Source organism: Salvelinus sp. IW2-2015, unplaced genomic scaffold (assembly GCF_002910315.2).
Source record: "Salvelinus sp. IW2-2015 unplaced genomic scaffold, ASM291031v2 Un_scaffold1402, whole genome shotgun sequence".
In the NCBI taxonomy this organism is placed as follows: Eukaryota; Metazoa; Chordata; class Actinopteri; order Salmoniformes; family Salmonidae; genus Salvelinus; species Salvelinus sp. IW2-2015.
Genome location: NW_019942885.1, coordinates 92,407 through 120,146, shown reverse-complemented (window position 1 = coordinate 120,146; position 27,740 = coordinate 92,407). Strand labels below are relative to the sequence as shown.

The 27,740-nt window shown below is 44.1% G+C and overlaps 1 protein-coding gene across 2 annotated transcripts; it reads left to right on the top strand.

Annotated features, from left to right (window-relative positions):
- Positions 1-133: 133 nt before the first annotated feature.
- Positions 134-27,740, top strand: LOC112070716 (endoplasmic reticulum membrane sensor NFE2L1). Of its 2 annotated transcripts, XM_024138159.2 has the most exons (5): positions 134-1,094; positions 15,597-15,695; positions 15,931-16,044; positions 22,372-22,852; positions 25,070-27,740. In XM_024138159.2, exons 1-5 carry the CDS (start codon positions 531-533, stop codon positions 25,849-25,851), a joined length of 2,040 nt encoding a protein of 679 aa, XP_023993927.1. In that variant the 5' UTR covers positions 134-530; the 3' UTR covers positions 25,852-27,740. The 2 variants fall into 2 exon arrangements, with proteins under 2 accessions (XP_023993927.1, XP_070295188.1); XM_070439087.1 differs by lacking the exon at positions 15,597-15,695.

Genomic DNA, 27,740 nt, shown 5'->3' with positions numbered 1-27,740 from the left:
TTAACTAAGAGCGGTGGGATGCTACAATTGGCTCACTACATGACAGAATACATTTTCAGCCAATCGGAGCCTGTTGCGATGAGCTATGGGCCCACATTGTGTAAATTATGCAAATCCTTCCCCAAGACTCCTCCACGCGGCCGGTAGGGAGTGAGAGAGCAATAAACATTAAACCCAGGAGAGAACCCATTCGGAATATATATTTTATATTATAATTAGATTAAAACAAGGCAGACAAATAAACAAGGGAGATTACAGTTAATTATAGTTTCATCTATGATTAAATTGTTAATTATATGTGGTCGTGGTACAGTTGTTCGTTTAAGAGCATGTTTCTGTCAGGAAGTTATCAGAAGCCGGTAGTGCAGTAGCTAGCTAACGTTTTCGCCGGGGACGGGCGGACCTCTTTGTCTGACAGGGGAAAGGAACTCGTGCTCTTTTGTTTTGCATTGTCTTTGTTTAGTGGGCTAAAGGGAACTCTAGGATCAGCGTTTCTCTTTATTGACGTTCTTCCCCACAAAAATAAAAAGATGCAAAACGTGAAGAAATACTTCACAGAGGGACTAATCCAGTTTACGATCTTACTCAGTTTGATCGGAGTTCGCGTGGATGTCGACAGTTACTGGAACGGCTACTACTCACCGCTAGAGATTAACGACGGTCCCAGCTCAGCCTTTATCCAGACACCGTTTCACAGTTTGAGGGACAATTGGGACGGGTACAGCGTGCACCCCAAATGTCCGGAGTTGGACTATTTCTTCGCCAGCCGTCGGCTTCTGGACGAGGTGAGGGCTCTTGGGTCGCCCGCCCGGTTCCCTACGCAGTTGAGCGCGTGGCTCGTGCACCAAGTACCTGACAGATCGGAATTCGGAGAGCCACCGAACAGCACGAGTAGCAGTAATGTTAACGCGGGGCTGTCGTCAGAGAGCACCGGGGAAGAGACCAACGACTCTGACCTTCTCGCCGAGGACGAGAACTGTTCTACTGTTAGCGCTAGGTTGAGAGGCCGGCAGGAGGAGTGCCAGACTGCCACCCAACTAAGCACTGAGCCGGGGCCTTATCCCAGCACCGGAGCCTGCGAGATACCCAAAGAGGCGAGTACTGCAGCCAACTAGCCAACTTTATCTGGCTTCAAACTTCATCTACTCTAACTAATGTGTCGCCCATGAAGTTATTGTGATGAAATGCGAACTAGGCCTTTAGCTACACTAAGTGTAGCTGACAATGGGACTGACAAGTGTATTGTGATAGCCAGCTAAACAGCTAACGTTAGGCCAATAACGTTACTAGCTAGCTAACTTGCTGTTATGACACCAACTGATAAGGTTCTATGCACATGGCATGCTGAACTTTTACATTCACTTTCACTTTGAATGTTATTTTTTTTAAAGCTAGATTACCTTTAGATTGGTATCTCCTGACTAAGCACAACGTAATAAATAAACGACAGAGGTCTCCTCCAACAGGTCGATAGCGAGCTATCAGCGCAGTTCACCAAACAATTCTGAAAGTACATGCAATTTAAGTGTTCCACCGCAAACAGCCATGAACAAATTTCACAAGTATCAGACACCGCAAGCTACTATCTAATCAACATTGACATTATCACACCCCTGGTTAGCCACTATTGGCTTACATAGTCAAACCTAACACTATCTGCCAATTCATTTCCAGCATTATTTCGTCTGTCTATTGTGCGTGTTTGTCTATCACTCCCGTGTGTGGCCAGTAATCATCMTACTTTCCCCAAACCCTTGTCAATTAAATGTTAACAGCAAAGTAGTCTAACCTGACAGAAGTATATAATTTGTATGTATTTGTTATTTTCAAACTTTTACATGAAATGAGCAGCAGCAGTGCACAAATTGCTGGACTGGCACATTCATCACGTGCTAGATGCGCCATTAAAGGGACAGGGCCCTGTTGCATAAAACAACCAGTTCATTTCCCCCTTATCTTTTCTTAACTTTAACATCATGACATTTTCGGGAAAAATTGGGTTAAAGACCCAAATGTTTGAGAAAGCCTGTTTCCCATCACTAGTAATGAATCTCCCAGGGTTGCAGTTTTTATGGTTGAGGAGGAGTGAGACAGAACAGCTGCTGGATCAATGGATGTGATTCCCTGAGGCTAGTTAGTTGTTGAATCTGTTATTTCTTCACACTTTACCCTTGTTCACCAGCTGTGGGCCAGGAGAATAGGTGGGGAAGTAAGGGCCTAGTACCTGCCCCCTCTTTGTAAAAGCATTTGTCCTCAAATACAGCAGGCCCAAGGCAACTCTATTTTAAGATGATTTGGATGCCATCAATTTACCTAGATTTTTTTTTGTCAGAGTTTAATTTACTACTAACCTTGTTCTAGGTTTCAGTTTTTCTGTTCAGAAGATCACGCACTACACTTTCCAAAGAAGGTGCAGGAAATTCTACATTCTTACAACAATGACAGTTGGATTTAGGCTACAAAACTTTGTTTCTTATCGTTGAAGAAGTTCCACTTTCACAATTTACAAGTCCAGACCGAGSTAGTCAGAAGAGGACTTGGATTAAGTTCAATTTTAGTCATCCCCTTTGCCTCTGGCATTAACGTATATGCAAACGCTGTACTCTTGCTGTATTCTCATCCGCCCCTGTGGTAAAACATGACGAACCCTGTTGTGTAAGTTGTGGGTTTGAATTACTTATTCTCTCCACCCATAGGGTTACACACTCTTTGGTCCTTGGGTGTGTGTTTTTGTAGGGACAAAGGCCCACACTCACTGTAGTGAAAAACACTGCTGTGGCTTGGGAGTGTCCAATGTCAAAGACCGGGTTATCTTATCCCCCACGACTTCACTTGCAGCTGTTAGGAGATTTGTATTGTGTAACCTAGGGCTGTGGCGGTCATGACATTTTGTCAGCCGGTTATTGTCATGCAAAAGCATGCTGGTGTCACGGTAATTGCCCGCTAATTAACATAAGCACGTTTAGCATTTCCATGCATACAAGCTACTGATGCCCGCCTTCGGAACATTTACATTTAAAAAGTAAAATAAATCAATTTAATATACTGTACATCACAATAAGTCCATTATTTATTTGAGTCGAGTCCTAAGAACAGAATGAGTTGGCCTGGCTATGCTCCATGTCATAGGCTGTAGGCTGGTTCATTTAGAAGACAAGATATGCTTAAGTCCCATGCCATTATTTTATATGATTTTATAGTATGAAGAATATAATTTAACCTTTGAATATAATTGACTAAAATAGAAAGGATATTTTTCCCTTTCCGGAGRGAGTGTGCCTAGTGAAGTGGCCATGTTGAGCGTTTGAAACAGGTCCTATATACTAGATTTAGAGGTGTTTGGCAACTTTAGTTGTGAATGATACAAACCTTAATGTCTTAGAAATTAGAACATATATGTCCTATATGATGTGACTAGAGCCTATTGATTTGAGAAAGTAGTAAAAAAAGCTTGTGCACTGTTCCTTCCCTCGGGATGCACAGCTGTTCTCTCATCAAGTATTTTCACACATCAGACTATTCAAAATGTAATCTTGTCTTTATATGTAAAATTAGTTTCAATTTAAATGGACCATTATCCAATGGGCAGGAATAGCAAATGGAGGCAGCACGCTTTCCTGCCAGTCCATTTTTCAATGATGCCTGGTAGACTACTTCGTTTTTACAGCGGAGCTGTACTTAATATGAGCAGCTGAGAAATAAGCATAAGAACACTTAGTTGGAAGTTTATATACACCTTAGCCAAATACATTTAAACTCAGTTTTTCACAACTCCTGGCATTTAATCTTAGTAAAAATGTCCTGTCTTAGGTCAGTTAAGATCACCACTTTTATTTTAAGAATGTGAAATGTCAGAATAATACACTGCTCAAAAAAATAACGGAACACTTAAAACAACACAACTGTAACTCCACAGTCAATCACACTTCTGTGAAATCAAACTGTCCACTTAGGAAGCAACACTGATTGACAATAAATTTCACTGCTGTTGTGCAAATGGAATAGACAACAGGTGGAAATTATAGGCAATTAGCAAGACACCCCCAATAAAGGAGTGTTCTGCAGGTGGTGACCACAGACCACTTCTCAGTTCCTATGCTTCCTGGCTGATGTTTTTGGTCACTTTTTGAATGCTGGCGTGCTTTCACTCTAGTGGTAGCATGAAGAGGGGTCTACAACCCACACAAGTGGCTCAGGTAGTGCAGCTCATCCAGGATGGCACATCAATGCGAGCTGTGGCAAGGTTTGCTGTGTCTGTCAGCGTAGTGTCCAGAGCATGGAGCGGCTACCAGGAGCGAGGCCAGTACATCAGGAGACGTGGGAGAGCTGTAGGAGGGCAACAACCCAGCAGCAGGACCGCTACCTCCGCCTTTGTGCAAGGAGGATCAGGAGAGCACTGCCAGAGCCCTGCAAAATGACCTCCAGCAGGCCACAAATGTCGATGTGTCTGCTCAAACGGTCAGGAGAACAGACTGCATGAGGGTGGTATGAGGGCCCGACGTCCACAGGTGAGGGTTGGCTTACAGCCCAACACCGTGCAGGATGTTTGGCATTTGCCAGAGAACCCAAGATTGGCAAATTCGCCACTGGCGCCCTGTGCTCTTCACAGATGAAAGCAGGTCACACTGAGCACGTGACAGACGTGACAGAGTCTGGAGACGCCGTGGAGAACGTTCTGCTGCCTGCAACATCCTCCAGCATGACCGGGTTTGGCGGTGGGTCAGTCATGGTGTGGGTGGCATTTCATTGGGGGCCGCACAGCCCCTCATGTGCTCGCCAGAGGTGGCCTGACTGCCATTAGGTACCGAGATGAGATCCTCAGACCCCTTGTGAGACCATATGCTGGTGCGGTTGGCCCTGGGTTCCTCCTAATGCAAGACAATGCTAGACCTCATGTGGCTGGAGTGTGTCAGCAGTTCCTGCAAGAGGAAGGCATTGATGCTATGGACTTGCCCGCCTGTTTCCCAGACCTTGAATCCAATTGAGCACATCTGGGACATCATGTCTCGCTCCATCCACCAACGCCACGTTGCACCCAGACTGTCCAGGAGTTGGCGGATGCTTTAGTCCAGGTCGGGAGGAGATCCCTCAGGAGACCATCCGCCACCTCATCAGGAGCATGCCCAGGCGTTGTAGGGAGGTCATACAGGCACGTGGAGGGCCACACACACTACTGAGCCTCATTTTGTACTTTGGTTTAAGGACAATATACATCAAAGTTGGATCAGCCTGTAGTGTGGTTTTCCACTTTAATTTTGAGTGTGACTCCAAATCCAGACCTCCATGGGTTGATAAATTTGATTTCCATTGATAATTTTTGTGTGATTTTGTTGTCAGCACATTCAACTATGTAAAGAAAAAAGTATTTAATAAGAATATTTCATTCATTCAGATCTAGGATGTGTTATTTTAGTGTTCCCTTTATTTTTTTGAGGAGTGTAGTAGAGAATTATTTATTTCAGCTTTTATTTCTGMGAATGCTCACATTCCCAATGGGACAGAAGTTTACATATACTCAATTAGTATTTGGTAGCATTGCCTTTTAAATTGTTTAATTTGGGTCAAACGTTTTGGGTAGCCTTCCACAAGCTTCCCACAATAAGTTGGGTGAATTTCGGACCATTCCTGCTGACATAGCTGGAGTTACTGAGTCAGGTTTGTAGGCCTCCTTGCTCGCCCACAAATTTTCTATGGGATTGAGGTCAGGGCTTTGTGATGGCCACTCCAATACCTTGACTTTGTTGTCCTTAAGCCTTTTCTACAACATTGGAAGTATGCTTGGGGTCATTGTCCATTTGGAAGACCCATTTGCAACCAATCTGTAACTTCCTGGCTGATGTCTTGATATGTTGCTTCAATATATCCACATAATTTTCCTTCCACATGATGCCATCTATTTTGTGAAGAGCACCAGTCCCCCCTGTAGCAAAGCACCCACACAACATGATGCTTCCACCCTCGTGCTTCAAGGTTGGGATGGTGTTCTTTGGCTTGCAAGCGTCCTCCTTTTTCCTCCAAACATAGCGATGGTCATTATGGCCAAACAGTTCTATTTTTGTTTCATCAGACCAGAGGACATTTCTCCAAAAAGTACGATCTTTGTCCCCATGTGCAGTTGCAAACCGTAGTCTGGCTTTTTATGGTGGTTTTGTAGCAGTGGCTTCTTCCTTGCTGAGCGGCCTTTCAGCTTATGTCAATATAGGACTCGTTTTACTGTGAATATAGATACTTTTGTACCTGTTTCCTCCAGCATCTTCACAAGGTCCTTTGCTGTTGTTCTGGGATTGATTTGCACTTTTCGCACCAAAGTACGTTCATCTCTAGGACACAGAACGAGTCTCCTTCCTGAGCGGTACGACGGCTGCGTGGTCCCATGGTGTTTATACTTGTGTACTATTGTTTGTACAGATTAACGTGGTACCTTCAGGCGTTTGGAAATGGCTCCCAAGGATGAACCAGACATGTGGAGGTCTACAAAAAAAACATTTCTGAGGTCTTGGCTGATTTCTTTTGATTTTCCCATGATGTCACGCAAAGAGGCACTGAGTTTGAAGGTAGGCCATGAAATACATCCACAGGTACACCTCCAATTGACTCAAATGATGTCAATTAGCCTATCAGAAGCTTCTAAAGCCATGACATTTTCTGGATTTTTCCAAGCTGTTTAAAGGCACAGTCAACTTAGTGTATTTAAACTTCTGACCCACTGGAATTGTGATACAGTGAAATAATCGGTCTGTAAACAGCTGTTTGGAAAAGTATTTGTTTCATGCACAAAGTAGATGTCCTAACCGACTTGCCAAAACTATAGTTTGTTAACTAGAAATTTGTGCAGTGGTTGAAAAACGAGTTTTAATGACTCCAACCTAAGTGTATGTAAACTTCCGACTTCAACTGTAGTTCACTACACGCATCAACCACTGTTTGAGGCGCATGCTCTCGCTGCGTGACGGGTGATATTCTCCCCAAACTCTGTATGCCATGGGCTCTCCAATCCTGTTCCTCTGCAGCTACCCAGTGCTTATTTTGGGAAAACAAGTGAAATCTGTTCGGTAACATCGATAATAACATCGCTAATAAATCTTCACGCTTTTTGATGTATTTCAGAACTGCAGTTTCRTCTGCTTGGAGCAACAGTGYAGTGGGCAGGGCAGTACGGATATCTTCTCTTACTTCTGCAAGCAGAGTCTGAACATCAGACAGGATGGCATTGTCTCCTCCAATCCGTGCAATGGCTACTGCTATAGGTTTCAGGCTGCTTACTACTCTCTCCCAAAATACATCATCCAGGAGGATCCTCTTGATGGGGCTGTCCATATCGGCAGACTGTGATATGGCCATTTTCTTGGAGAGACTCCTTCCCCTCCAGGAGACTGTCAAACATAATGACAACACCACCCCAGTGGGTGTTGCTGGGCAGCTTCAATGTGGTGCTTTTATTTTTCTCACTTTGCTTGGTGAAGTAGATTACTGTTATAACTTGATGACCCTTAACATACCTAACCATTTCCTTGACTCTCTTGTAGAGTGTATCCATTGTTTTCAGTGACATGATGTCCTTGAGCAGATTCAATGCATGAGCAGGACAGCCAATGGGGCTCCTCCACTTTAGACCAAGCAGCCTTCATGTTTGCAGCATTGCCACCAGTGAAAATAACTTCTGTGGTCTAAGGTCATTGACTGCCTTCAGCTCATCTGCAATGTAGAGACCAGTGTGTCTGTTGTCCKTTGTGTCTGTGCTCTTGTAGAATACTGGTTGAGGGGTGGAGATGATGTAGTTAATTATTCCTTGCCCACAAACATTCAACCACCCATCAGAGATGATTGCAATACAGTCTGCTTTCTCTATGATTTGCTTGACCTTCACTTGAATTCTGAACTCTGTTGAACTCTGCATCCAGCAAATGAGTAGATAAAGCATGTCTGGTTGGAGGGGTGTATGCTGGGTGTAGAACATTCAGAAATCTCTTCCAATACACATTGCCTGTGAGCATCAGAGTGAACCAGTTGCATACACAGCTCGAGCAAGACATTCATCAGCATTTCTCTGACTACGTTCCTCCATTGAGTCAAAAAAAACTTCTGATTTCAGGAGGACCATGAGCTGTTGCTATCGATAAGGTGTCTGGTTCATCATTTTCACCTCGAATAGAAGTAGAGGGACTTTTGTCAGAGGTTGCTTTTTGTGAGTGCTGAGGGAACTTTATGCACTTGGCCAGATGATTCTGCATCTTTGTTGCACATATGATTTGGCACAGTATTTGCAAATGTACACAGCTTTTCCTTCTACATTAGCTGCAGTGAAATGTCTCCACACATCACATGGTGTACGTGGCATTTTCCTGTAAAGATTAGGGGGGGAAACAAGTACTGTTAAGCAGTTAGATTAAACAACTCCTTTTGTAAGATAAATGTTTAAATGAAACATGTATGGAAACAGGTGCATTAACACTCCTCAGTTAGCAGGCTGAAGCAAGCTAAAACTATCAGAAACTGTTAACAAATTACGAATGATTTAAACACACTTTGCTGTAGGCGACTATTTACTAGTTAACAAAAAATCATGTATGTCATATAAAATACATTCACCCCAACCAGTATTGTAATAAAATCTTACCAGAAAGCATGCAGTCCTTGGCTCAGACAGTGTAGTAGTGTGGGCTCAATAGCATCTCATTAGATGGCAAAATCTTCAGAATCAGCTGTACTGTACATGTGATGGAAGAATGCACTGTGCATGCAGAGGGTTGCAATTCCATTGAATTGGGGTTAGTTTAATCAAAATATGCCACAAGACCTAGAATTGCCTTATGTGTATCCCACAAAAAAAAGGTTCACTGTTATAAGCGAACCTTTTTTGATGAATTTAAGCTAAATTCGCTAAATAACTTCCCATGGAAAATTTCTGGAAATTTCACGGACAGTTTCCGACCCTTTGCGACCCTAGTCGGGATTGAGGAAAAGCTGAATGGAGCAAAGTACAGAGAGATCCTTGGTGAAAACCTGCTCCAGAGTGCTCCGGACCTCAGACTGGGGGCGAAGGTTCACCTTCCAACAGGACAACGACACTAAGCACACAGCCAAGACAACGCAGAAGGGGCTTCGGGACAAGTCTCAATGTCCTTGAGTGGCCCATCCAGAGCCTGGACTTGAACCCGATCAAACATCTCTGGGGAGACCTGGAAATAGCTGTGCAGCGACACCCCCATCCAACCTGACAGAGCTTGAGAGGAACTGCAGAGAAGAATGGGAGAAACTCCCCAAATACTGGTATGCCAAGCTTGTAGCGTCCTACCCAAGAAGACTCAAGGCTGTAATTGCTGCCAAAGGTGCTTCAACAAAGTACTGAGTAAAGGGTCTGAATACTTATGTAAATGTGAAATTTCTATACCAGTTTTTGTTTTGCCATTATGGGGTATTGTGTGTAGATTGAAGGGGGGGGGGGACAATTTCATCCATTTTAGAATAAGGTTGTAACGTAACAAGATGTGGGAGAAGTCAAGGGGCCTGAATAGTTTCCCGAATGCATTGTCGGTAGGAGCTACCGAATGTCATATCCAAGCGAATGTGAACGAGACATTGTGCAAATGAACAACATTTGGACACATGCTTGTCTGAAGGAAGAACGGTACTGGCTCTGAAGCAGAGTATGTGAGTAGAGTTAGAGCGGAGCGTGCCCAATTTGACTGTCGCGTGGAGCGAGTTTCCCACGGGCTGGAGCTCCAGTACCGCTCACTTCACGATCTCGGGGCAGGCCTGGCCCAGCATGCATTATAGTCTACTTCTGTGCTGCCATAGCCACTTGATCTAGCTACTGTCATGGAGTTCAATAAATATTTTCATAAAGACACTGACAAAACACACAGGTGCAAAATCAAGGTGACTTACAAAGATGAGGAGCAAGAGAGGGAGTGCTGTGATGTCGTGTCCACAACTAATGAATCATTGTGGAATCTGAAAAGACACCTATCCTGAAAGTATGATGGTGTACTTACTACATCCTAAAAGAAAGGAATGAGTAGATAACTACGTGTGTCTTTGTAGCAAAGTATTTATAAACCCKAAAAATGTGATCTCTTAAATGTTTAGTTCATTTTTGTTCTATTATCTCTATACAATAGGCCATCATTGATTTTTGGCCAATAGGCCTGGTATATTCCCACATTCAAGAAGCATTCTGTTTTGATTGGGTTATTTTGCCTAAAAACCTTTTAGGCCTACATATATCTATAAAATCTCTGCCCAGCCTGGCAAGAATGGCCAAGTGTGTGTTTAGCATCCCCAGTGGCTCTGCCTGTGTGGAGAGGATATTCTCCGCTGCTGGCCGACTCTCCAGGCCCCGTCCCATGATCCTGAAGCCCCAGACTGGCCAGAAAATTAATTGAAGCACTGTCATTTTTTAAATTTAATTTGTATTTCATTCCAAGTAAGTCACAGCCTATATGCAAAATGTATAGACTAATGATTAATACAACAAAATATGTCCCTACAAGGCTATTGCGTCGCACTCGCAAATGCTTCACAAGGTATTTCTTTGTAGGCTATAGCCTGGAAATAATTGAAATAATATAGCCTAAATAACTCATTTGTTTTCCTTCTTAGGCTCCCTGTCTGGCTCCTGACCTATTCCGAGTGTTTATATGCTGTTTAATATGACATGTAGACTATTTGAAATTGTGCTATTTTTTACATTCACCTTTTTGTTTATTCAAATACTTTTCCTTCAAATCACATGGTTTGGTTTCAATACTTCAAAAGCAAATGGTAGGTCCAGGTAGTCACAGAAATAGATGTGTGTTGGTTAAATTGTGATTTTAATGAATGGAGTGAATTTGGAGCTGCTGTTTTTTTTTTGTCTTGTGAGCTCTGCGCGGTTTTTAGCTGAGCGGTTGGAAAGGAGAAGGCACTGCTCCATGAGCGATGAGGGATTTCCAACTGCTCAATTCCACTCACATACTCTGCTCTGAAGCAGCATATGTCTGGAGTTGCTAGGGCAACAGGCCTCCCTGCTCTGCTCAGAGAATTGGGGGAGAGCGGAAGGGCTGAGAAGCGGAAGGGCTGAGAGCAGAGAAGGGCTGAGAGCGGAGAGCGGAAGGGCTGAGAGCGGAGAGCGGAAGGGCGAGAGCGGAAGGCGAGAGCGGAAGGCGGAGAGCGAAGGGCTGAGAGCGGAAGGGCGGAGACGGAAGGGCGGAGAGCGGAAAGGGCGGAGAGGCGAAGGCGGAGAGCGGAAGGGCTGAGAGCGAGAGAGGGAAAAAAAACGCAAGGAAATCAAAAGATATCTGTACAGCTGCCACTGATAACTCATCCAAAGGGCTTTGACTTCTCAAACACGGCAGAACACTTACACAATATGATGCCCCGTTACCTTATCAATTCACTAACATACTTAGATAACTAGGAAGGTCAACTTCTTCATTTTTCATGCAGGAAAAAAGATCATGCCAAAGAAATATTTTCCTGCATTTTGTAAACGCAGATCCAAAATACTTCTTATTGTAKTTTCTGCTCAGCATTTTTTCGTTGCAGCCAGCCTACTTTTCTGTGGTAAAATGCAAGATTTAAGCAAAACCCTAGGAAATGTAGCTGGCTACATTCTTTCTATGCTAAACATTAGAAATATTATGGCCATGCATCGTTTTTACTTTGCCTTTTCGTTGTAGCTCATTTACTTGTGTGGCTGCCAGCCAAATAGCATTGCACATAAGTTATCATCTGATGAAAATGAAGCCATCTTCTTCTGAATGTGTTGCACTAATGTATTTTTTGTTAAGGAAAACCATATTTGCACGTCACTGATAAAACGCGACCCCTGTCAGTACACAGCTGTACTCACCTGCTCCCGCTTTCTCCCATTGTGCTATTTACAAACAAACTCATGACTGGCTCAAATGTTCTGGGGAACTACTGTAAGCTTCATAATGTGACCGGTGAAATGAAGTACGCAATCTGCTTTTTCTCCAAACATATTGCACAGTTGACTGCAGGCAGTAGCTACAAATAATATTTATTGCAAAATGTCAAAGAAATAGTTTAAACAGTATTGAAAAACRATCCCTGGCTATTTCCAAATACCCCGGTATACAGTGTACCATCGAAGACTAGCATCAACCTTGTAAATGACCGCAGTTGTCAACAGACTGATAAGTTGTGGTTAACAGCACTCTAGTAACAGTTAGGTAGGGCCTGCGTCATTTAACTTTGCTACTGGGGTTCATTGTAGCAGAAAACAGCGCCTCCTGTTATCAGTGGCGATTTGAACATGTCAATCTTGGTGGGGCAAACAACCATTTTTTTTTTTGATGCATGCCAGCGAAGCCACTACACAACTCTAAACAATACATTCAATTAACTATAATGTGGTTTCTGCTGACTCCTTGTGGATTTGTGTAACTGGATAAGAACCGCATTCTCCTTGAGTAAAAATTAAAGCAGAAATAGAGAGAAAATGTATCACTAACCTTTGATGATCTTCATCAGATGACACTCATAGGACTTCATGTTACACAATACATGTATGTTTTGTTCGGTAAAGTTCATATTTATATCAAAAAATCTGAGTTTAGGCGGGACGCTACTGTCTCACTTGGCAAAAAGACAGAGAAAATGCAGAGCGCCAAATTCAAATTAATTACTATAAAAATCAAACTATCATTAAATCACACATGAAAGATACCAAATTAAAGCTACACTGGTTGTGAATCCAGCCAACATGTCAGAATTCAAATAGGCTTTTCGGTGAAAGCAAACAATGCTATTATCTGAGGATAGCACCATTGTAAACAAAGAGAGGAGCATATTTCAACCCTGCAGGCGCAACACAAAACGCAGAAATAAAAATATAATTCATGCCTTACCTTTGACGAGCTTCTGTTGTTGGCACTCCAATATGTCCCATAAACATCACAAATGGTCCTTTTTGTTCGAATAATTCCGTCGATATATATCCAAAATGTCAATTTATTTGGTGCGTTTGATCCAGAAAAACACTGGTTCCAAATTGTGAAACGTGACTACAAAATATCTCAAAGGTTACCTGTAAACTTTGACAAAGAATTTCAAACTACTTTTGTAATACAACTTTAGGTATTTTTTAACGTAAATAATCGATCAAATTGAAGACGAGATGATCTGTTTTCAATACAGGATTAAAACCAACTGTGGCTAGCTTTCTGGTCATTCGCTTCTAACAAACAGGACACTTCGAGTGACCCTCCTTCAAGATGGCCGTACTTCTTCATTACACAAAGGAATAACCTCAACCAATTTCTAAAGACTGACATCCAGTGGAAGCGGTAGGAACTGCAAGATGGTCCCTTAGAAATCTGGTTTCCAATAAACTCATTGAGAAGAGTGACAACAACAAAGAATCTGAATGGTTTGTCCTCGGGGTTTCGCCTGCTAAATAAGTTCTGTTATACTCACAGACATGATTCAAACAGTTTTAGAAACTGAGTGTTTTCTATCCAAATCTACTAATAATATGCATATCTTATCTTCTGGGGATGAGTAGCTGGCAGTTTTAATTTGGGCATGCTTTTCATCCAAAATTCCAAATGCTGCCTCCTACCCAAGAGAAGTTAAGTACTGCAGCGCATCTCCTCCTCATGGACTGCACCAGATTTGCCAGTTCTTGCTGTGAGATGTTACCCCACTCTTCCACCAAGGCACCTGCAAGTTCCCGGACATTTCTGGGGGGAATGGCCCTAGCCCTCACCCTCCGATCCAACAGGTCCCAGACGTGCTCAATGGGATTGAGATCCGGGCTCTTTGCTGGCCATGGCAGAACACTGACATTCCTGTCTTGCAGGAAATCACGCACAGAATGAGCAGTTTGGCTGGTGGCATTGTCATGCTGGAGGGTCATGTCAGGATGAGCCTGCAGGAAGGGTACCACATGCGGGAGGAGGATGTCTTCCCTGTAACGCACAGCGTTGAGATTGCCTGCAATGACAACAAGCTCAGTCCGATGATGCACACCGCCCCAGACCACGACGGTCCCTCCACCTCAATTGATTCCGCTCCAGAGTACAGGCCTCGGTGTAACGCTCATTTCTTTGACGATAAACGCGAATCCGACCATCACCTCTGGTGAGACAAAACCACGACTCATCAGTGAAGAGCACTTTTTGCCAGTCCTGTCTGGTCCAGCGACAGTGGGTTTGTGCCCATAACGATGTTGCCGGTGATGTCTGATGAGGACCTGCCTTACAACAGGCCTACAAGCCCTCAGTCCAGCCTCTCTCAGCCTATTGCGGACAGTCTGAGCACTGGTGGAGGGATTGTGCATTCCTGGTGTAACTCGGGCAGTTGTTGTTGTTGTACCTGTCCCGCAGGTGTGATGTTCGGATGTAACGATCCTGTGCAGGTGTTGTTACACGTGGTCTGCCACTGCGAGGATGATCCGCTGTCCGTCCTGTTTCCCTGTAGTGCTGTCATAGGCGTCTCACAGTACGGACATTGCAATTTATTGCCCCGCAGTCCTCATGCCTCCTTGCAGCATGCCTAAGGCACGTTCACGCAGATGAGCAGGGACCCTGGGAATCTTTCTTTTGGTGTTTTTCAGAGTCAGTAGAAAAGCCTCTTTAGTGTCCTAAGTTTTCATAACTGTGACCTTAATTGCCTACCGTCTGTAAGCTGTTAGTCTTAACAACCGTTCCACAGGTGCATGTTCTTAAATTGTTTATGGTTCATTGCACAAGCATGGGAAACCGTGTTTAAACCCTTTACAATGAAGATCTGTGAAGTTATTTGAAAAGACAGGGTCCTGAAAAAGGGACGTTATTGAATTTTAGCAACCAGGAAATGGCGCAGTGATTCTGCATCTTAGTAGTGCATCTTAACTGTTTTGTATACTCAGTGTATGTTCATGTCAGTTAGTAGAATAACGACAACGTTACAATGGAAATGTCAACAACAAAAATATAAAGTGCCAAATATTTGGACATTTTGTAACTAAACCTCCCTTGCCTGCACTGCTTTGTAACATATTTTGCTTAGTTGTTTCGGTGGGCTGGCCCTCATCTGCTCAGTAATCAAAGTGTTCCCATAGTTTGCTTCCGCGGCCAGTTTTGTCAACAGCTGCGGGCGTGGAGTTATGTTTTCGTTAGAGAAAATGCAGACAGCATGGCTTCTTCTTTCTCGCTTGCTTCTCATAAGTGGCTCGCGCTGTGTCGGCTGCATGCGCAAGTGCAGTCTGCCTAGCTGCTGCCCCCTTGAGGAGATTGTCTAGTAATTTGTCAGACTCGATCCTCTCAATCCGTATGTGACGTAAGACACATTTGACAGAAGTACTGAAAGTAACCAATTCTAGTACCGAACCATTTTTCATGTTCTAACATCGGAATTGTACAGAAGTTTCGGTATATACCGTGCAACACTAATGGCTAACCAATGTCTATCTTTGTCCTGGTCTCCTTCTCCCACCTTCATCTTCTGTCTTTCTTTGTGCTGGTCTCCTTCTCCCACCTTCATCTTCTGTCCTCTTTCTTCCCTTTTTCCTCTGTACTCTCATTATCCACCCCACATCTTTCTCTCTACTTCTCACTTCCTCAATTTATTCTGGTTGTTCCTTTCCATCTTTCTTTTCCTGTTATCAGGAGGTTGAGTTACTGAATGGGCAGATTGATGGTGATGAAGCCAGAGAGGAACCGGTTTCCCTGACTCAGCTGGCTCTCAGTTCAGCACTAGAACAAGAGGTACATACAGCGACTAGACAGAATTCAAATAAATGTGTCTTGGAATGTAGGCTAGCTAGAGAACAGGTAGGCCTGTTTTCATTTATCATACTATTAGCTCAGTCTGTGATGACCCTCATGTTTTGTGTGTGCGATATGTGCTGTGCTTGCCTTGTCCCATGTTTTCGTTGTGTGCATGTAGCATGTTTTTCATCACAGATTTGACTGTGTTTGTTGACTGTGTTGTTGATTCCAGGGTTTGTTCACTAGCGGAGCGTCTCCCGCTTGTCCTGAGGACCCCCGCCCCCCTGCCATCGACATCCACCAGCACTGGAGCCACTTCCTGTCTCTACCCGTCTCTGAATTTGACGTAAGTGGTGTCCCTTGATGATGATGATGATGTCATTGTGATATTTGGAAATAGAGAAGGCGATTGGTAAGTTAGGTAATATGGTTCCCTTAGTCAGTTTTCGGTACATACTATGGGGGAGTCGTATTCTTACGACTTCGTTTTGAAGGATCTAGAATTATGCCTGACAAGGCCAATGAAATTTAAATTCGTGCCTCGCTGGAAGCCCCGCCTTCCACAGATGATAAGCGTGAGGCTTCGGAATAATTTCTTGAATTATTCTGCTCTTCACCTCGTGTGAACAGGAATGATTCACGCTACTAAAACAAACAATTGGAAAACGAGACTGTCTTGTGTTGCGCCAACTTAACTGTCCCGTAGTAGAGTGTGCTCACACCCTGGGAGTTGTGTGCGGAAGGTTGTAGTTATCAAATGTTTTCGAATCACAAACAATGAGTTATTCATTCATTTCCTGGCGCACTGAGTAAGATGGCTAAGAAAACGACTGAGACAACGATGGCTAAGCCGGGTTCTGGGTGGAGATCATCGCCCAGTCAGACGGTTATAGCATTTCTCTGAAAGATACTTACGCTCTATGTGTAGTTTGTCTCGGCTTAGAGCGCGCTTAGGCGGCCCTCGCTCGAAACAGTCCATGTGTGCGTTGTCACACACTGCGTGCAAACTCTCTGGAAACACATGTAGTCTTCTTGAGGAAGCTTGGAATTACTGATGGCGACTTTCCTTTCTTGGATGCCGGTACCTCGGCTGGGACCGAGGAGCAGGAAGCAGAAATGGATGGGGTGGTCAGAGCATATGCGGTGGCTGCCTGGGTATTGCGGTGGCTGCCTGGGTATTGCGGTGGCTGCCTGCGCCCAACCCAGCTCCTGGGCGCTCTGTCACCAGTTACGGGAGGCTACTCAAAGAGAGAGGCTGGCCAGGTTCGGTGATCCGGTCCTCCGTGGACTTTCGAGACCGGGCTAGCTAAACGAGCGCTGCGTAGCGTGCTAGCCAGGCTACGCAGCTGCGTAGCCTGATGAGCGGAGCGTGCCCAACTAGGTGAGCTAGCTACTGTATTACTATCTATTCCTGCCTCCCCACAGTAGAGTTGCACGTAGTGTTAAGTCACTTGGACATTCTAAATGGACCATGCTGCAGGCAGGCTCGTGAGCCTAGCTTATGCTAAAAAGTATCCTGGCAAGTGTCAGCTAGCATGCTTAACTTCTGGCAAGTGTAACTTACTTGCTTTCCCCCAGCGTTATGGCAACCACATTCCTATTTTCAGTTCCTGGAGTGAAGGAAATGGGGTTTGTGTGCACCTCAGATGAAGATGCAGCCCCCCGAGCGCTTAGCTGGGGTAACCCCCGGAGCGAGGGGCTTTGGCACGGGTCTGAGTAACCAGTGTGCCCCTCCATAAAAACATTACTGTGACAACCGTGCCCCCACGATTTACAAACTGGGTACTACGTCAGCAATTATCAGAGCCTCCTGAGCACTTAGAGTGGCCAGGCTTCATGCAGGCTATACAGTCTCACGGAAGCACAACGTATGTTGGAAGCTTGTCCATGTTTAATGCTGTCCCCTCTGTTACCCCGTGTTCCACGGTGTTCACAGGGTTCAAGGTCTATATCAATCTCCCCACTGAGTGACAAGTTGGGTCACCGTCCACAATGGGGCGCCCCTCCCCCATAATTGGCTCATTACTGTGATTCCTTGCTGATTCTTACATATAGCTCACTAGTTTTTATTTAGTAAAAAAAAATGTTAAATTTTATTTAACTAGGTGAGTCAGTAAAGAGCAAATTCTTATTTACAATGACAGCCTACCAGGGAACAGTGGGTTAACTGCCTTGTTCAGGGGCAGAACGACAGATTTTTGCCTTGTCGGCTTGGGGATTCGATCCAGCAACCTTTCGGTTACTGGTCCAGCGCTCTAACAACTAGGATACCTGCCGTCCCTATGAGTTGTCTAGGGATACAGTTTATGGGCTCTATAGTTGATTGGTTGTTTCTAGCGGAGTCGAGGGAATGAGAAGGGTTGGACACGCCCACGCTATTATCCCACGCTCCTAGGAATTAGATACAATTATGAATCACCCCTGTCTGTTACAACAGAAGGGGTCAGTTTTCTGAGCTGTCGGTCCCATTCCCAGCTAGGTTACGGCGCGCTTTGTGGCCAGTACCTATGACTGGTCTGTAGGGTAGCCTCCATGATAAAATACTTTTTCTTTGGGTTTATATTTAATGCGTGTGGTCCAGAGATGGGTGCCAGACAGTTACCAGACCGCATCTTACCGCCTAAACCGAGTGAGGCTCATTGTGACAACAGTACCCCCAGGTGGCAAGGCCAATCGGGGCACATCACTGATCGCCGGAGCCCGTGTACCCAGAGTGGGCCAGGCTTTAGGCAAATCTTGGCACATGTAGAGTTTTTTATTTATTTTTAAACCAAGTTCCACAGTGTTCACGGGTGTTAAGCGTTGTCTCCCGTATGCGAGTTCGATGAAGTGTTCCTTCTCTATGTTCAGATACACAGTTGTCAAGCGTGGTGGAAATGGATGAAGAACCAATCTTTCCCAGTCCACAAGGTCCCGCCCCTTCAGAGGGCACTTCACGGGAGTCTCGCTGTGTGCACCGACCAGAATATGTGAGTGATGAGCGGCGCAAGCCCAATTTGACTGTCGCGTGGAGAGAGTTTCCCAAAGGCTGGAGCTCCAGTACCGCTCACTTCACGATCTCGGGGCAGGCCTGGCCCAGCATGCATTATAGTCTACTTGTGTGCTGCTATAGCTCCTTGATTTTAACTACTGTCATAGATTCACTCAATATTTTTATAATGAAACTGATTTTAAAAAAGGTGCAAAATCAAGGTGACTAACGAAGATGAGGAGAACCAAGAGCAAGAGAGGGAGTGCTGTGATGTAGTGTCCAATCATTGTGGAATCTGAAAAGACACGTATCCCGAAAGCATAATGGTGTACTTACTAGTACCTGCACATGCTAACAGAAAGGAACAAGGAGGGTAGCTAGCTAAGTGTGTCATTGTAGCAACGTATCTATAAACTAAACATCAGATCTCTTAAAAGTTATTATCTATTCAATACGCTATAATTGATTTTGGCCCAATAGGCCTGACATATTACCTCTTTCAATGAGCTTTCCATTTTGATATTAATTTTGGTTAAAATGACCCTATCAAAATAACCCTAATAACATTTAGGCCTACCTATAGAAAAATGTTTAAAAAGCAACTCTGCATCCCTGCCCAGCCTGACGAGTGGCCTGAAGGCTGTTTAGCATCCACAGTGGCTCTGCAAGCGCTGAAAGGATATTCTCTGCTGCTGGCTGGCTCTCCAGGCACCATCGCACGAGCCTGAAGCCAGACTCTAGCCAAACTCCTGTTTCTAAAAATTCATTCAAAGGCACTGAATTTGTAATTTCATTTGTATTTCATATTAAGTAAGTCACAGCCTATATGCGCAATTTATAATGATTTAATACAACGACATGTTTAAATGCTGACCGCTTTATGTCCCTGCCAGCCTAGTGTCGAACTCGCAGATGCTTCACAATGTATTTCTTTGTAGGCTATAACCTTGAAATAATTTAGTTCTTGGAAATGTTCTGGATTGACTGACATTCATGTCTTAAATTAATGATGGACTGTCGTTTCTCTTTGCTTATTTGAGCTCCTCTTGACATAATATGGACGTGGTCATATTATAGCAGATGTTAATGCGAGGGTAGCGAAATGCTTGTGCTTCTAGTTCCGACAATGCAGTAATAACCAACGAGTAATCTAACCTGTCAATTTCACAACAACTACCTTATACACACAAGTGTAAAGGAATGGGGCTATTTTCTTTATACCACCCCTACCTTGTCATAACACAACTGATTGGCTCAAACACATAAGAAAATAAATTCCACAAATTAACTTTTATGTGCAAAGCTGTCATCAAGGCAAAGGGAGGCTACTTTGAAGTATCTCAATATTTTGATTTCTTTAACACTATTTGGTTATTACATAATTCCATGTGTTATTTCATAGTTTTGATGTCTTCACTATTATTGTCAAAAATAAAAAAATAAAGAAAAACCCTTGATTGAGTGGGTGTTCAGTCACAAGTCTGGTACTGTATATAAACTCAGGAAGTATATATATTTCCTGAGTTGTTAGTATCTCCTAGATATAGGACAGATAATTCAACCTTGTTTCTTTTTGCCGTGTGTGTTATTCTATTTGTTTCTATGGGCTTTAGTAGTAATGGTATGAACATCTTAAAACAATTCCATATGTCACATTAGCACCCCCTCTCCCCCAATGTCTTAGATTCTAAGGAATTAAGCACAATCCGTACAGCAAAATATATTTTTTCCCACTCCAACTATAAGAATAAAAATATTGGCAGATATGTTACCACTCTAAAATCAGAATAGGTATCGGATCCAAAAAAATATGGGTCGGACTCTAGACGAGATTGCACGTTGAGGGCCCCTCAGACCCTCCTTTCCACGTTTCCGCCAGTGGTTCTGATTCAGCCCACGTTGGAGAGGGTGCACAGCTAGGGCTTACCATTGAGTCTTGTGGCTCCCCATTGGCCCAGGCAGCTTTGGTTCGCGGAGATCATGCGCCTTTTAGGCGGGGATCTGTGGAAACTCTTGTTGTCCTAGGTGCACAGGCGAGGATCTGTGGAAACTCTTGTTGTCCTAGGTGCACAGGCGGGGATCTGTGGAAACTCTTGTTGTCCTAGGTGCACAGGCGGGGATCTGTGGAAACTCTTGTTGTCCTAGGTGCACAGGCAAGTTTGGCAATCGAGGCCAGAGATTTGGTTCCCATGGGTTTGGCCCCTGAGAGGGCTGATCTGATGGTTAGAGGTTTACCTCTGAAAGTTATTGCTACCATTGTCTGCAAGGGCTGTAGAGGGCTGTATGTGTAGAAGTGGCCAGCTTTGAGCTCTGGTCCCAAGATAATGGACTTTTCAGTGCTCTGTGAGGGACATCCTTATGTTCCTACAGGAGCTTTTCAAGCATTCTTCACTTGGGCTCCCGAGTGGCGCAGCGGTCTAAGGCACTGCATCTCAGTGCAAGAGGCATCACTGCGGCCCCTGGTTCGAACCCGGGCTGCATCACATCCGGCCGTGATTGGGAGTCCCATAGGGCGGCACACAATTGGACCAGCGTTGGCCCGGGTAGGCCGGCATTGTAAATAAGAATTTGTTCTTAACTGACTTGCCTAGTTAAAGGTTCAAATGAAAATAAAAAATGTAATGTAAAAGCGGTCTCAGCGTGTCATGTGGGAATTGACGGAGCCATAGCAGGGGCTCATCCCCTGGTGGTGCATTTTGTGAAAGGTGTACGTCATCTTAGACCGGTCTCTAAACCTTGGCACTGGTTTTGGAGGCACTGTGTGAGGCCCCCTTTTGAGGTTCTGGAGTCAGTGGATCACCATACACTTTTGGGAGGTTTTATTGCTTGGATGTTACTGCTCCCTGTATATAGTCACTGCTCTCAGTATTATGACTATAACTACTGTTCCCTAAAGGAGGGAAACCAGGTACAACACCTATTTGACTCCGTACCGCCTGTTCCTGGGCACGGTGAAGAGCGGTATTAAATCGAAGGAATGATTCCGAACCTCACGCTTATCACCTGTGGAAGGCCGGGCCTCCAGCGAGGTCTGATTTTATTGGCCTTGTCAGGCGGATCTACAATCCCTTCAACTGAAGTCGTGAGACTCACCCATAGTATGTTGTAAATAGTTTCCCTCCTTCAGGGAACTGTAGTTATAGTCATTACTGTTTCATACCCCAAATATGTTAGGTTTTACCTAGGAGTTGCTGTGATTTACCTGGGAGATGCTGTGATTTACCTGGGAGATGCTGTGATTTACCTGGGAGATGCTGTGATTTACCTGGGAGATGCTGGTGATTTACCTGGGGAGATGCTGTGATTTACCTGGGAGTTGCTGTGATTTACCTGGGAGTTGCTGTGATTTACCTGGGAGTTGCTGTGATTTACCTGGGAGTTGCTGTGATTACCTGGGAGTTGCTGTGATTTACCTGGGAGTTGCTGTGATTTACCTGGGAGTTGCTGTGATTTACCTGGTAGTTGCTGTGATTTACCTGGGAGATGCTGTGATTTACCTGGGAGATGCTGTGATTTACCTGGGAGATGCTGTGATTTACCTGGTAGTTGCTGTGATTTACCTGGGAGATGCTGTGACTAACCTGTTCTGGGAGCTACTGTGATTTACTTGTGTAATACTGTGTTCTGCTCTTTGTATTTCAGGCCCGTCAGGGTGTGTGTATGTCTGCGCTTTTTATAATATGTGTGTGTTGTGTTATCCAGGATTTAGACCCACTGGTTCCTCAGCAGCTGTCTGACCTCGACGCCGACATCTCCAGCGCCATCAGCCAGGACGTCAGTCTCCGCGACGCCATGGTAACAGGTTCCACCTACGATATGATCCCACCAAGGGGTGGAGTCAGGACCCTGGTTGCCCGGCAACCAAGAGGGCCCCTTTTCCAACTAGAGTCCACAAACTCCTCTGACTCGTCACCAGGGACGACCACAGGGCTGGCCGCACTACCATTTACCACAGTGGTCAACGGAACGAGTAACGGAACGTTGTCCCATGGTGCACTAGGTGGCTGTCTGGATGAGGCAGTGTTTGACCAGATCAACCTACTGGGGCTGGAGGGCTGCCTGGACAATATGGATGCCCAGCTGCTGGGGAATCTGCAAGGCATCGACCCTCGGGTCCTGGGGGACCTTGACTCAGACTCCGGCCTCTCTCTGGAGAGCAGCTCTCGAGGCCCGACCTCCCCAGGTGAGTTGGAAGACTTCTGGGGCTGCTTTAGAAAGGTGCAATGTTCAGATAGGGGACATGATGATCCTCTGATTTGCATGAGAAGGAATCTCCTCAACCGTAGCCTATAGATTACACACATACATTACCAGTCAAAAGTTTGGACTCATACCAGGGTTTTTCTTTAWTTTCACTATTTTCTACATTGTATAATAATAGTGAAGAAATCGAAACTGTGAAATAACACATATGGAATCATGTAGTAACCAAAAAAATGTTAAACAAATTAAAATATATTTTATATTCTTCAAAGTAGCCACCCTTTGCCTTGATGACAGATTTGCGCACTCTTGGCATTCTCTCAACCAGCTTCATGAGGTAGTCACCTGGAATGCATTTCAATTAACAGGTGTGCCTTGTTCAAAGTTAATTTGTGGGATTTCTTTCCTCAATGCGTTTGAGCCAATCAGTTGTGTTGTGACAAGGTAGAGGTGGTATACAGAAGATGGCCCTGTTTGGTAAAAGACCAAGTTGATATTATGGCAAGAACAGCTCAAATAAGCAAAGAGAAATGACAGTCCATCATTAATTCAAGATATGAAGGTCAGTCAATCTGGAAAATTTCAAGAACTGAGTTTCTTCAAGTGCAGTTGCAAAAACCATTAAGCGTTATGATGAAACTGGCTCTCATGAGGACCGCCACAGGAAATGAAGACCCAGAGTTACCTCTGCTGCAGAGGATAAGTTCATTAGTGTTACCAGCCTCAGAAATTGCAGCCCAAATAAATGCTCAAGTAACAAACATCTCAACATCAACTGTTCAGAGGAGACTGCGTGAATCAAGCCTTCATGGTCAAATTGCTGCAAAGAAACCACTACTAAAGGACACCAATAAGAAGAGACTTGCTTGGGCCAAGAAACACGAGCAATGGACACTTAGACAGGTGGAAATCTGTCCTTTGGTCTGAGTCCAAATTGTAGATTTTTGGTTCCAACCGTGTATTTGTGAGATGCAGAGTAGCTGAACGGATGATAGCTCCCGAGTGGCGCAGCGGTCTAAGGCATCTCAGTACTAGAGGCATCACTACAGACCCTTGTTTGATTCCAATCACTGGCCGTGATTGGGAGTCCCATAGGACGGCACACAATTGGCCCAGCATCATCCGGTTTAGGGTTTGGCCGGGGTAAGCCGTCATTGTAAATAAGAATTTGTTCTTAACTGACTTGCCTAGTTAAAGATTTTAACTAAAATCTTTGCATGTGTGGTTCCCACTGAAGCATGGAGGATGAGGTGTGGGGGTGCTTTGCTGGTCACGCTGTTGCTGATTATTTAGAATTCAAGGCACACTAAACTAGCATGGCTACCACAGCATTCTACAGTGATACGCCATCCCATCTGGTTTGCGCTTAGTGGGACTATCATTTGTTTTTCAACAGGACAATGACCCAAACATGCCTCCTGGCTGTCTATGGGATATTTGACCAATAAGGGGAGAGATGGAGTACTGCATAAGATGACCTGGCCTCCAAAATCACCCTACCTCAACCCAATTGAGATGGTTTGGGATGAGTTGGACCGCAGAGTGAAGGAAAAGCAGCCAACAAGTGTTCAGCATGTGTGTGAACTCCTTTAAGACTGTTGGAAAAGTATTCCAGGTGGAGCTGGATGAGAGAATTCCAAGAGTGTGAAAACTGCTATCAAGGTGAAGGGTGGCTACTTTTTAAGAATCTCAAATATATTTTGATTTGTTTAAAAGGATCCAAACATTTTTTTCTCTCCAATTTTCGTCTAAAATTACATACCCAAATCTAACTGCCTGTAACTCAGGACCTGAAGCAAAGATATGCATATTCTTGATATCATTTGAAAGGAAAAGCAGCCAACAAGTGTTCCGCCACATATGTGGGTACTCCTTCAAGACTGTTGGAAGAGCTAGTTGAGAGAATGCCAAGAGTGTGCAAAGCTGTCATCAAGGCAAATGGTAGCCACTTTGAAGAAATATATAATATATATTTTGATTTGTTTTACACTTTTTTTGGTTACTACGTGATTCCTTATTTGTTAATTCATAGTTTGTTTTCACTATTATTCTACAATGTAGAAAATAGTGTAAACTTTTGACTGGTACTGTATATCTGCAGCATTCTAAACACTGCACACTTCTGAATAGCTAGTTGAGCATACTACATCTCCATTCTAAAGTAGCTTACATATTCCTATGTACATTTGACTCCCAGGTGCGTCGGAGGTGTCGTCAGCGTCTTCCAGTTCGTTCTGTGAGGACGAGGGCGGAGCTACGGGCTACAGCAGCGAGGCGGACTCCCTCCCTTCAAAGGACATTGCCGACTACGACACATCATGGTCACCTGTGGACCTCAGTGAGAGTGTGTGGCATGACCACAGCTACTCCACCCCAGCCTTCTCCCACCCATCAGCCACCACATTCCCCCACAAAACCATCAAACAGGAGCCTTTCAGCGACGAAGACGATGACGGGGAGGATTACGAAGATCGAGAGCTTAGCCGCGACGAACTCCGCGCCCGGGCGTTGCACGTCCCGCTCTCGGCAACGGAGATCGTCAGCATGCCTGTGGAGGAATTCCTGGAGCTGCTGGAGGGGCGTGGCCTATCTGCAGCCCAGGTCACCCTCCTGAGGGATATCCGGAGGCGAGGGAAGAACAAGCTGGCGGCACAGAACTGCCGCAAGCGCAAGCTGGATGCCATCACAGGGCTCCAGGAGGAGGTGGAGAGGCTGCAGGCACAGAGGAACCGGCTGCTCAGGGAGAGGCAGCACACGGCCAAGGCTCTGGGAGCTGCAGGCCATCGCATGGAGCACCTCTCCAGGGACGTCCTTTCCAGGCTGAGGGACGACTCTGGACGACCCCTGACCCCAGAGAGATACACCCTGCAGTGTGGGGCCAATGGGAGGGTCGTGGTACAGCAGATCAGGCGGCCTGGTGTTGCCTCGACGACAGCTGGAGGTAAAACGGACAAGAGGAAGAAGGAGAAGAAGCCTTGATGCTGGGACTTGAAGTTTTAAGGATGTGCTATTGTTTTCTCTGAACTTATGGGCCAGATTCTGGTCATGTGACTGTGTTTCCGGATCTTTCTCTTCCTTCTTGTCCGGACTCTCCGACCTTGGGAGCCTGAAAGGACAGAAACGCAGAAAAAATTTAAACCCAAAAACGTGCATGTAAATACAAATATTATGGATTATGTGTGAATGATGGAGATTTTTTTTCTGGAAAAAGAAACGTAGCTCAAACACTGGACTCTAATGGTTTCTTGCTATATAAATGAAAGAGTTTTATCATTTAAAGCATTTCTTACAAGGAGAATTGTAATATTTCCAACTAAAATAAATTATAGGCTAGTTAAAAAGAAAGGGAATTCCAATTATATAGCTTAAAGGCTTAATGCAGACTTTTTTTTATATCAAAAAATTTCTGCGTGACAATGAAGTATCTTACTGTAATAGTTTTCCATTAAAATGCTGGCAAGAATTTTGCTTGGACTGTCTGGGTGTGGTCTGAGTGGGGGGGCACTGAAAACTAGCTGTTATTGGCAGAGCGGTTTGGAACTCAATTTGTTGGTCTATTAACTAATTTAACACCTGGTGATATCACCAGGCAAGTTGAAACTCCACCCATGCAAAACCTGCTGATGTCGAAGGTCCTGTGTAGATTTTCAACCAGCATCTATGAGAAAATAACACTGATCACATTTGTTCACACTTTTATAGTGTTGTTTCATCAGCTGTTGTACAATATGATACACAACACAGGAAAAACAGAATGTTGACTGCACTGGGCCTTTAACCTCAACTGGATATTGATAGTAGTTTTTTGGGCATCTATTGATAAAGATTTCTAACGTTCTAAAGACCAATGTTCCTCCATAGATCCTAGTTCTGGAGTTTTAAGTTGAAATTCTTTCAAAACTGAATCTAACTGGTGACATGTTTGACATGTCATTTGAAATATGACATTTGAGACTTTACATTTTCTTTTTAAAGTGATGCATAGATGTTGATATTGCTTTATGTATGATCACTTTTTATACATTTTTATTCCATTTTTTTTTTTTTTAAGCGCTGTATGCTTCCTCCCTCTGATATTTTGAAACGGGGCTTTGAGTTTGATGGTTTTCATTCTACCTCACAACTACAATGGATTTATATGGATGGTTTGGGCTGGTTTTGGGAGAGACCTTTTTTTTATTCCATGGGGAGATGGGTGGTTGGGGAACACAAGGGCAACTGACCTAACCCTCCTTAACTTCTTGAAACAATGCCTTCACCCACTTTTGTGTTCCGAAGTCAAGTGTGCTTGTTGTATGTGTTTATGTATTATTTGAGAAATGCTCTCATAGATTGAAGAAAATTTGTACTGAAAGATAAAACCAGAAAAAAGTATACTGTGCAGAGTTATACAAGAAAGTCGGAGGTAGGCTATATAGTACCTACATCAAGCAAGTGAAAACATTTGTGGTCTTTATTTCAATAAACATTGAAGATTTTCTTTACGTCTCAGAAGTTAGTTTTGCCTTGGATAAAACCAATCCGATTCCCAGGTTGAACAGATCTTTTCATTTTCGAATTGTATTTTAATTTTAATTTTTTGGCACTTTTTTTTTAGTTTTGTGTGTTTTCTGATTGCCATGTGTGTTCGAGTAAATGAGGCTGAATGAATTTTTACAAATCCATAAAATAAAAAAAGTTTTTTTCTTTATTGTTTTATATATAAACATGGCTTTGCTCGACTGGGATTGATTTGTGTTAAAGCTGTACGGGGCAGGATGTTAAACTGAGTTATGTGACTTAAATCTCCTTTTTCTAAGGGCACTAATGATGTTCTTGGTGATATGGTTATTTCCTAAGAAAAAAAATTAAATGTTTAAGAAAACTAA